The 12,431-nt window shown below is 37.4% G+C and overlaps 1 protein-coding gene across 2 annotated transcripts in view; it reads right to left on the bottom strand.

Annotated features, from left to right (window-relative positions):
* The window catches only part of UNC13C (unc-13 homolog C), a 184,326-nt gene that overhangs the window by 60,833 nt on the left and 111,062 nt on the right, over positions 1–12,431 (bottom strand). For both annotated transcript variants that reach the window (XM_009940223.2, XM_075431450.1), the window contains one exon: positions 2,633–2,718. In XM_009940223.2, coding sequence (XP_009938525.2) covers positions 2,633–2,718 — 86 coding nt within the window. The remainder of the gene's footprint in view (positions 1–2,632; positions 2,719–12,431) is intronic.

Below are 12,431 nucleotides of genomic sequence, written 5' to 3' on the forward strand. Positions count from 1 at the left end.
TAATGAATTGTAATTTCCTTTAGGGTTTATACACAGAAACAGTTTTACTACTGATTCTGGGAGTGACTTAGAGTTTCTAATTGCAAAACTGGCATTTACTCTCCTCAGAAAGACAGTATCCACAGCAGCACAGAGATGAGACCATACACAGGGACTGCTTTGGAATAGATGTAGAAAGTCAAGTGCCTCCTAATGAGTCCTCTGTACCTCTCTCTGCAGAATTAGGCTATTAACATTAGCATTTGTTTTAAAGTCCTGATCCAGCCCAATGGTCCACACTTCGTATATCGTATAATTAACTCTTCCTCAAAAGCTTCCTGTTCTGTTCTTTACAAACAAGGAACAACCCGCAGCTTGATCTGAAGCTGCCTTTTGAGTGATCAGTATGCTGTACTTCACAAATAGAGTGAATTATCTTTTGTGAATTATCTTGTTGCAGTACAGAACGTTTATAGTTCAATGGCTAAAATACTACAAGCACTAGGGTGCTCAGAGATGTCTGTGTGCAGGGTATAACTATATATTCAAAGTTATGAAAGCATGACAATATAACGGCTATTAGAAACACTTATTAATGTGTGCTAGCTATCTATAAATGCAATCACAACACTGAGTTGCTGAACCGTTATCTTTGATACACTTTCCTTATTTACAGCCTCTCTGAATATATAAGATTGTTCTCACTGATATAACCAGGAATATGTTCTAATCCAAAAGAGTAGTTTTCATTTGGTCTTCATGTTCCTCAGTTCTTGGTAGCTTTTGACTTCATTGATCTCTCTCAAAGGATGATCTCCTACCTGACATTAGCTTTCTCAGACTTGTACTTTTGATTCACTCCAATATGACAACAGAACATCACCTTCAAACATTAGTTTGAACATCCCTCCTCCTACTCCCATCTCAGATTCGATTTCTCATGTCTTCTGTTGTCATTCTACATACTATAATCACTGCTCCTGTAATTCTTTCCTTCCTTTGTTCCTATCTTATTCTTCTGCTGTGCTTAGTGTGCAAATTCCACATTCAAATAATATAATTAATGAAATAAACTAACACAACAGCAGATGAACAAAACAATTCTTCCATTAATAGCCATTCTAGTAATTCATCTTTTCTCTCTGTTTCTTTATCATCATGAAAATCTGCAGTATTATCAAAGTACAACGAAATTATCACATTAGACATTCTGGCGCAAATAATATAGAAATCAATCTTCAAATACTCCTTTTTTATCATTTATGCCAAGTGAGTTGCATTGTTGTTTAAATCCAACCTCCTATCACTGGCAGACTTGCTCTGTAGTTAGTAGCAGGCTTGACTGAAGACAATGTGAGTTTTTCTTACCTAAAAATCACAATTAGCTATTTCTGCTACTGTGGAAGTAAAAAAAAAAATTGGCTAGCACTATAAATCCTTTCTTTCTCTGACGAAGAGAGAAAAAAATTATTTTTGTTTTTAAAAAACAGTGCCGTATATTTTAATTCATTTCACATCATGTTGGGGTTGCATGTAAGATTATAAACTGCACTGACTGCTTTACAATAAGTTTCCAATACACTTAAAAAAAATTTTTTTTAAATTTTTTTTTCTTTCTGGAGAGAAATTCTGTAAAGATTGTATACATACAAGACCAACAGTATGCATTTTATTACATTTCTTGCAATGCAAAAAACTAGTTTTGTGATCACGTTCAGATTTGATCCGTTTACTTTTCCAATTTATCTTAGCCAGACTCTTGATGTCCGATGGAAACTAAAATCCTCTTGCATTTCTCTCATATTTAAAGCTGAAATCTGTTTAATAGGTAAAAAAAAATTAGTGAAGTTCAGATAATGCAATAATTTTTTATTCTGAAAAAAAGGAAACCTAGTTAAGGGAGAGATAGATGAACTTATTTTCAAGAGTCATGATTTTAATAATGATCTAAAAGTTTGTGTGAATACATGTATATGGGCTGGCAATATTTCTATCATTAATAAAGACTATTATTTCCTTAATTCCTTCTCTTTATTATTTTTAAAGTAGTTTCGTGCAGGTATATTTACTTTGTTTTCTGCAATAACCATATTTTAAAAAGTGGGTTTGAAACCATTAGTTGGAGATTATCTGTAGTATATTTTACCTACAGTTAACTGCAGTACTATCTTAAAGAATAAAAGGAAACTGTATTTGATTCTGTTGGAACTAGAATGAATGCAACTTGCCTTTTGAACACAGAAAGGTTTAATTACCTGTGTGCGTTTTCTCCATAACTTCATTCTGTAAATGTTTCTTGTGGACAAGTTAGCAAATTTTCATCTAGTAAGAAAATATGGAATGCCTACAATGCTCTCTAGCAAGCATATTTGTGGTTCTTTGGACATTGATGATTTTGTCAGATTTAGGCAATAAGAAGTAGCATTTCAAGTTACAGTTCTTTTGTCTCATTCTTCCACGGATAACTTCATACAGTTGCAGTGCAATGATCTTCTTCCTTTACAACACTTCTTTTTCTCTAACCTATGAAACAGCTGAAACAAGTATGCCAGAAAGCTCTTACCACCCACAGAAATCTGATGCCAGGTGTCATTTGCATTGGAAATCAGTCTTGGTGAATTTTCTAGTGTAATTAATAGTTTGTTCTGATTACCTTCCAGAGCATATTTCATGTCCTGGGCAAACAGAATCCACATGATTTCAGCACTGATTTTTCCCATGTTCAGCTCTTGAGGGAACCTGCAATCAATCGTATTACATCAGTTCACCTGCTGCTAGAAATTATGCTTACAGCTGCACAGCAGAAAGGCAAATATTTCCACAAAATAATTCCCCTAGTATGTACTTACTGTACTTTGTGTTTTGTACAATTACATGAACCACCCAATCTTCGGATAAAATCTTCCCTGAGTCTGACGTCAGGTGCCTAAGTAATTGGTTGAATGTTGCACAGATTTCCTCACATGACATTTTAAATCAAGAAACAGCCATCTATTTTGCAGATCAACATTACATAAATCAGATGCCTTATGAAAAGTCTAAACCAGTTGTCTCCAATGTTTAGAAGCTACAAGTCTTCCTTAATTCCCTTATTATACTGGAAAACAATGAAGTTGTCTGTGAAGCTATGTTGGTTTATAACAGTTGAATCCAATTCACTGTTTGAAGACGTTCACCTTGAAGTATAGATGAAACAGTAAAGAATATAAAAGCTAGCAAAATGCATACTTTTTATTCCAAATTTTTGTTTTGGTCTTATACTTCATGTCATCTTTGAAAAACAGTCATTTTCAGATATTTTTTTTGCTGTTATCAAGTTAAGTATTTTTCCACAACTTTTTCACAGATCCCAGCTGCTTCTTACTCTATGTAAAAGAAAGGTTTTAATCTTTCAGTTACCATCTTCATTGTTAGCTACTAGCAAAAGCTGACATTTTAGTGACAGACACTGTATGTTTCACATCATATTTAAAAGGAGAGCTATTTGTCTGTCTTTTTTTTTTTTAAAAAAAAAAAAAGGCTACCCTTACTACAGGTGTGGGACTGACTTTGATATACGCAGTTCTTAGGGCACAGAAGCAGACCAAAGCAGGCCATGCAGCTAAAGAGCAGAAAGTACTGCACAGAACCTCTGGGTGACAAAACATGGCAGGGAGAGTCATATGAGTACACAAGCAGTTCACCATGAATACATAAAATCATCAAATTCTATATTCCTGAGGAAACACACAGGGCAGTGTGGCTTTTGTCTTGAGTTTATTACACCACTTTACACTAGCAGAGAATTTGATCCAAAGTATTTTGGCCTTTTATTGAAGCACAAATCAAACTCTGAAAATACTCTGCAACAATTTGGTAAAAATGTAGGAAATTGTAAAGTTCTTATTGCCAGAGAAAGAATGAGAATCATATGCAACTTCAAGATGGCAGCAATACGATCTGAGTGATGTATTCTTTCCAGGGACGTATTTGACCGTTATCATATCAGCAAAGAACAAGTACTTTAACAGCTCATTAGCTCTGTCACTTTAATATGAGGCAATTGCTAGCTCAAATCACTGGTATGCCTTCTTTAGGCTAATGGCTGCTCAATTACAGAACTTTGTATTAATTCTGTTAACACAAAATTAATTGTTGTTCAAAAGCTCAAATGTATTTCAACTGTCTCGATTTCTTTACCCCCAGTCCCTTCTGAATGTTCTCTTAGCACCAGGCTTTAACTTTGACAATGTTCTTCTGAGGAAATATTTGAAGTTGATTTAATATTGACACTGTCTTCTGTCCATAATGCAAACCTGGCCATAATGCAAGGCTGAGTCTGATAAAATGCATTTGTTTGATTAATGGTATACGTATGTGTATGCATTTTAACTTATGAAAACACATGCACACACAAACTGCAAATATCTTTCACTATGTTGCTTAAACTACTGTAGTTCGACACAGTATCCTTGATTAATCCCATCTGACTTCAGTTAAGTACTGAAAGTTCAGACTCAGAGATAGCAACTCCTGTGTCCCTGAGAAATATAAACTTAATGCATAACCAACTGGACTGACACATGAAATCCTTCCATACAATGCCTAGGGTACGGATATTTGCAATCTTCTTTTAGATGGATACATTTTTGTGTGCAGCCCTGCAGGGCTGACTGCCATTTCCATACATCCTGTTTCATTTTATCCAACATAGTGACCTCGTAGCAGGAGATTACTGTGACAAAAATGATCATACAACAGAAAGCCCACTGTTTTGTCCTTAACTAGAAAGGTTGTAATATTGTGGCGACTATTTCAACCATTAGCTGGCCAGGATAACAATGATGACTGTGATATGCTCTTTCTCTAGGCATCCAGTATTGGCCACAGGGACAGCAGATTGGATGTTGTTTTGAGCTGATGCAGCTATTTGTATAGAATTTTTGAACAATTTAAGCTGGAATGGACATCTGAAGGTCATCTAGCTCAAAGCAGAGAGAATCTCAAAATTATGTCATGTTTCTCAGGGCCTGTACAGCTGAATTCTGACTACCTCAAAACATTAAAAATACACAACCTTTCTGGGCAACATGTTTTGATGTTTGACCCCTCTCATTGTGGAATGTGGATTTGCTGCTGTACAGCCAATATGAGTTTCCCTACCTGAAAGCTGTTCTCCTGCCTTTTACTGTGCACTTCTGGAAGTGGTTTGCCTCTGTCTTTTCCTTATCTCATGAGGAAGTTGAAGAATGCAATCAAGACTGCCCTTAGCTGTGTTTTCCTCAGACTGTACAAACTGCTCCCTCAGCTCCTCACACATCACGTGTTCAATCTCCCTAATCTCCTTGTTTGTCCGCCACTGTAGTCCTCCAGTTTGACAATGTCTGTCTTGTACAGGGGAATCAAAACTGGAAACAACCATCCAAATGCAGTGTCACAGGTTCTGACTGGGAGAAAGCAATCACTTCCTTCAACCTGTGGGCTGTGGTCTTCTTAATGCAGCCCCATATGTTATTATGCACAATACAACTCATTGCACTAGCAGCTTTATTCATGAGGGTAGCATGATTTGATCTCTTCTTAAGGTCCTTAAATTGCTAAAATGGTAGCTGAGCTTTTCATAGTACTGTGTTTTGATTAACATTCGTCCCTTGCATGAAATTTGTTTTTGTAACAAATGTCACGGTTTAGAAGAGCTCCTTTTATCAAAGCCTGAGAGGAGGCAATTAAAAACACCCCTTGAACAAAAAAAAAAATCTTTGAGATCTCTATAGATAAAAAACCCAAACCTGAAATCCAAATGACCTCTTAATTTCTTATTCAAATCAATCACTTATGTATTTTAAATAGAAACCCAAGAGAAATCCATTGAAAATCCATTTTAAAACATGTTGAATTATCCACAAAAGTCTCAATTATCCGCTTCATTTCCATTTGACAGAGTTCTTATGCAAGTGTGGGCATACTAAAATAGTTCTCAAGGAAATAAGTTAAAGCCTTGTAGAACTTCAAATAGGAAATATTTATGTACTTTGTTAAATGTAGCTCATCAGACACAGAACTTCCTTCCACACCTCTCCCAAATGTGTCAAAAGTGAGGTTCTTCATTCAGTTAAACCCCACAGCATCTATCAGTGAAGCTGGTTCACCTTCACTAATTGTAGCAGAGGTGGCACCATTCAAGCAGACAATGTTTTAGATATTTCTTCTACCACATCACAGACCTTGTACTGATGGGCATGGAACAAAAGTCCATTGACCTCTGTGCTGCTGATAATGCAAGATACCTTCCTCTTTCAGCTACGTTACTGTTAGAACCTAAGATGCAAGCCAGTTGATGGTAAATCTCATTAGACACCATGATCTGCACCTTCTGCACTGTGTCACAACGGCTTTGCAGATCTCATTTAGAGAAGCAGCATTACTGATTCCAGCACAGGTGTGGTGAGGGCAGGCTGACTTAGACTGTGCTTGAAATCTAATGTCAAACATCCACAAGCATCTCTATGGTAAGTACAAATGCCAATACAAATTGGTTCTACCAGCACAAGTAGGCCAACCAGCTGTAAAACGACAAGCTTGAAAGGAATGTTCCATTCTACTCCACAAGCAGGACTGTTTGTGGGAACAATATGGGAAATGTCCATATTATTTCAACAAATATTATGTTAATTTCTGTTGTTTTGATTGTTATGAAGCAATGTGTCATATACTGACAAGATGGTCAATGTCTGCAGGACTTTTTTCCAGTCTTTACTCTTCTAGGAAAGAATCAAGAATGCTTCTTCTGGCTTACCATCTGCCAGAAGTTACTGGACAACATTGGCAATTTTCACAGTAGGCTTCTAGCCTTCCTTACTTGCTGAGTGGTTTGTACCTTATCTAAGGGAAGGGCTAAAAATTGTGTCATGTCTACTTCACAATTTATACTAATATATCTGTTTTTAAGCTCCCTAACTTTTACTATGTATTTTAAACAATCTACCCGACTGTTATAATACCATGTGTGCATTCGATTAAGAATATAAGGGCACGTGCACAACTTGAGACTGCAGAATACTGAAGAAGACTTTATGTACTTATGTACCATATGTAAGTGCAAACCTTTTTTTCTCTGGGGAAGTGTAACTGGTATGGCGACAGTATGCACCACTCCTGGCACAACTTGCCTCAGAGATAGCTTTATGCACAAGTAGTCATGTTTTCTTTAATTTGGTTGTGTTTCTAAGATTACTCAAGTAATAATAATATATAATCTATTATTTTCATTACAGTAGCATTTAGAGGCTTCTGGTAGGTTTAAGAAATTACTATGTAGGAACTTTAAAACATATAATAAGCAAAAATCACTGACCTTCAAAACTCACATTTTAAAAAGACAAGACAGAGAATGGGGAGGAAGACAAAGTAGAAGTGACAAGCTGAAGATCCTGTGACAGGTGAATGTCAGTCAGCAAGAGAACTTTAGTTTTGAATCTTCCTTCTGAGCCCTCTTCCCAAGTAGAACAGGGTTCTAGTTTGCTTTAATGTACATAGATATAAATACACATACACATACTATTACATGACTATTCAGAGAAAATGTGGGGGGAAAAAAAAAAAATTAACATTTGATAATTATCTCCAAAGTACATGGCTCCCAAAAAGCTTACTCGTCCCTCTTTCCCAGCTTACATTTTGTCAGAGAGATGCACTTCGTATTCTGTTAGCCATATTTCATTGTCTGACTAAATGGTCATGCTGAATTAGAATCACAGAGTCATAGAACTGTTTAGGTTGGAAAATAGCTTTAAGATCATCGAGTCCAACCATTAATCTAACACTGCCAGGTCCACCATTAAACCATGTCCCTAAGTGCCAAGTCTACATTCCTTTTAAATACCTCCAGGTATGGTGACTCCACCACTTCCCTGGGTAGCATGTTCCAATGCTTCACAAGCCTTTCGGTGAAGGACCTTTTCCTAATATTCAATCTAAACCTCCCCTGATACAACTTGAGGCCATTTCTTCTTGACCTATCACTTGTTACTTGAGAAAAGAGACTGACACTCACCTCGCTACAACTGCCTTTCAGGTAGTTGCAGAAAGCGATTAGGTATCCCCTTAGCCTCCTTATTTCCAGACTAAACAAGTTCCTCAGCTGCTGTTTGTAAGACTTCTCCAGACCTTTCACCAGCTTTATTGCCCTTCTCTGGACATGCTCCTCACCTCAATGTCCTTCTTGCAGTGAGGAGCCCAAAACTGAACACAGTACTCAAGGTGTGGCCTCACTAGTGCTGAGTACAGGAGCACGATCACCTCCCTACTCCTGCTGGCCACACTATTCCTGACACAAGCCAGGATGCTGTTGGCCTTCTTGGCCACCTGGGCACACTGCTGGCTCATGTTCAGCCAGCTGTCGACCAACACCCCAAGGTCCTTTTCCGCTGGGCAGCTTTCTTCCCCAAGCCTGTAGCGTTGCATGAGGAGTTATGAAAAATGCTCAGGTTAGGAATATATACAATAAACAGTAATGTAAACTGCAGAGCAGAACATGACTGAGATTTTATCATGCCTGTTATTCTTCAGTATTGATCTGTTCAGACAATTTTGCTTCTAAGTATATTATGCACATTTCATATTTTCAACACCTGTTCATTTTCTGATTCTAACATCTATACATCTATAGGTAAAAAAGGAAAAGAGCCTAGGATTGCCATTTGCGGCCACTGTTAAAACTGCTTGGAGGACCCTAAAAATAGTATTGTAGAAAGGAATACAGCTTCTTATAAATCCCATGTTATATTACATTCCTTCCTGACATCAAGTTATAAAGCTAAAAACAGTACTTGACAACTGTAAGCACAACTTTTAATTTGTGCTATAAACAGTTCTGGCACATCTTGAGTTTGGTTCCTGTAATCGATGGCCTTGCTGGACTTGTCAAATGCAAGACGAAAGACAAACTTGGACTGAGGTGTCTCTCGACTGAGGTGTCAAGAGCCAAAGAGCTAACAAAGGAAGTAATTAACTGGTGCTTATCAGACAAAAGTAAGGGGGGATAGCCCATCACTGTAAACCAAGTGATCTGTGGGGCGAGCAGGGCAGCCAGAGATTGCTTCAGAGATTGCTTTGGATAAAGCAGAGATGGCCCCCGGAAGTACATACCAAGATGCCCGCTCCGAAGACGTGCCAAACTGCTGAGTCCCGCTTCTGATGACATGACTTTCCATGCCAAGAGTCAATCGATACACAATAATTGACTTAGTCCCACCCCACAAAAAGATTTTCAACCATCTAAAAATTGGCACTTGAAAACTCTCTTTGGAGGAGCCAAGCGAGAACTTCACCTGACGGACGGGTCGACGGGCCTGAACCTCTCTTCCCCCCGCCCCGCCCCCCAGAAGGGATGCCTTTTGGTAAGAGTCGCGCCTCTGACTTTGTCAGACGTATCCCCAGGAACACATTGTTAACTAAAGCACTAAACTATTACTTTGAGCTCAACTTTTGTAGACTGTGCATTTATCAACGGCAAGTCCGAATCTGTGATACCTGTCACTTGAATAAATTACCTATTGCTTTAACTTTGCAAAACTGTTTCAGTGAAAGTCCTTGGAAGGGCTCTGACAGGCAAGCTGAATCTGAGAAGTGGCTACACGCTTAACCCTTTAGACATAAACCATTGACCAAGTCTGGGACTAGGAGTTGATCCAGCCGCACCTAGACTCTCCTCTGAGAGAGAGTTTAGAAAGCAAGGGGGTCTTCTCTGAACCTCGTGACTCAATGGGAGGGCTCTCCTTTTGCCGCTTATCAGACTCCCCTTACCCTCTTTTAACGCGACAGTTCCAAATGTTAGAAGCAGCCGTAATGTTTTTTCAATGATAATACATCTTTCTGGATAAGAATAATGACAGAAGCTGCTATATATTTCCATTTATTTTCCCTAAAAGTGACCTTCACATAGAATACTCAGACACTGTTCAAGAAGGTCATCTATCAGTTCATAGCTGTCACCACTGACTTATCTGCATTTGGGGCCACAACTGAAGGCTAATTCTGACTTCTCTATAAAAAGACACAAACAAATGAAAGCAAAAAATAATCAAAGCACTAAAATACAAAGAAGAAACGAGTCCCCAAGAAGAGTCTTTTAAATTCACCATATTTAAAAAACATAGTCAAATTTTTCACAGACCCAGTTAGTTTGATTAGTATGGAAGTTCTCTGGTTCTCTGACAAAATATGCAACAATTTTAAAACGGACAGTGATGGAAATGAAAGACAAGGGGCTTACTGGGTGCCATATTTCAGTATGACGGCTCACGTGGTCATTCTGAGCAAGTTGATGGAACGAAGAATCTAGGTAGATCTTTCTGCAAATAAACACTGATTCCTATCACATATTTTTTACTCTAATGAAAACAACATTTCATGTTCCTGGATTTCAGATAAAGGTCTCAGCAAACAAAGCAAAGTTACTTCTCTTTTTCCTAATCTTCATTTTCCTAATCCTAATCTTCCTCTATCTTAACTGTAAACCAGAAATGCAATTACTGGAGGAAATCCCAAGTCCTCTCTCAGATCAAACTCTTTGAAAGAAACCCAAGAAAAGAATTAGGGACTTAATTGTTTTTTACAGAATCATTTACCATACTCAGAGGAAGGAGATATATATATTGGAAGGAATACAAGACACATTTGTGAGAAAAGAAGTATGCATCCCAGAATTTCTTCATCAAGTTGGAAGAAAGGTAGTTAAAAGCATTCATATAAGGACTGGTTTATACAAAGGCCTTTTCCTTTTGACATCATTTTTTCTAAAAGAATGATGGTAGCAATGATCTGCTCTCAAAAGTAGAGCTGCTATAAGTCTGGAAGCTGTAAAGCAGCACAGAAAGGAGATAGCCTTCTTCCAGCATTATGAGTCTCTGCCTAATAGTCTTCACCAGCTCATAATTCTACAATTTGGTTAATCCCTCATCATGATGGAAATTATCACAGTTCAAATGTTCAAAATCAGTCTACACATGCTGTCCTTTTGTGCATTGTTCAGCCTGTGATCTAAGATCTATACCTAACGAAAAATTTGGGCTTCTTTCATGTGTGTGAATCCACACAAGGATTTGCGTTTTCTGTTGCTGTGGAATCAATCTTTTCTCTGTTCCCTATGTCTAAGCTTTTAGTAAAATATGTGTTTCATTATCTGTATACTTCAGTGTTTATGGGCTACATCTATACTCAATTCCAATTTGTCTCTGAGCTTCCTTTCTAAAACTCATGCTAGTTTCCATACTTACAACAATCAGAGACTGACAGGTCTTATGCAGCCACCATAGTTATGGGCATTATGCAATTATCATAGTCATTGTTGCAGTGTTCTTATATGTGAGAAGCTAACAAAGTTTAATGCACAACAGAAGCACACAAATTTTTCCACATGCTAAAGATAAACGGTAACAGCAGCAGCTGACTTATTAAAGTGAAATGATAATCAAAGGCCAAATTCTAAAGCACCTAAGTAAGGAATTTTGTATTATCTGTATTTTATCACCCTATTTTTAGGTAAAAATACTTCTCTTTTGCAAACTATTTCAGAATTTGGTCCCTTAGCAGCAAAATATCAGAGAATTTTCCCATGCAAACCTCTATATATTACATTTTCTAACCTTTGTAAACGCCACGCATTTTCACATTTCTCAGTGAAGCAAGAGGATGACCAGGAGAGTGCTCCATTAGTCATTTTCTTCCCTCTTGCTACAATTATTTCTGTCTCACAGTCCATAATTTTCCCGATTTCTCTGTCATTCTTAGAGCAATACTATAAAATCACAGTTTATCCAAACACGGCTATTAAATTCACCTTCCTCACTTGTATGACAGTGTCTAATCCTCAACTCATGTGTCAACCATACAATACTATTTGGTGGAACTTCTTAATAAACAGAATATGCTAGGTTTTCATGGGAAAAAAATTAACTATTAGGTTGCCTGTACATGATCATTTCCATGTATTTCAAAAAAAACTAAAGAGCATATAAAACATAAAAGGTAGCCACTTATGAATATCTTCTCTCTATTGATTTTAATTAAGCAAAAATTCAATGAAAGCCGTCTACATTGGCTTGTGCTAACAAAGTACTATGTATAAAACTACAGATCAATGGAATGAAATTGAACTCAGCTTGAAAAAAAATGAGAAGAATCAATGTATGAAGCAAAACATAAACAAACCCCACAAGCCTTTATCATAGATAGTACTGCATGTCTCTCATCCAATCCTAAACTAAGAAATACCTACCATGACAATTAAAAATGCTTTTTCTTAATTTGTGCTGTCAAATTGGCAGTCTGCTACATTGTAAGAGTTTCGAAGCCTGTGAACCTCAGATGCACATTCTCAGATGTGAGATGAGAGATGCTCATACTCCATACTTGGTGGGTTCAGTCTCACTCAGATGCTACAGACAGTCTGGTCTCAGTGTGTCAATATCCTC

This window comes from Opisthocomus hoazin, chromosome 10, assembly GCF_030867145.1.
Source record: "Opisthocomus hoazin isolate bOpiHoa1 chromosome 10, bOpiHoa1.hap1, whole genome shotgun sequence".
NCBI classification, from domain to species: domain Eukaryota; kingdom Metazoa; phylum Chordata; class Aves; order Opisthocomiformes; family Opisthocomidae; genus Opisthocomus; species Opisthocomus hoazin.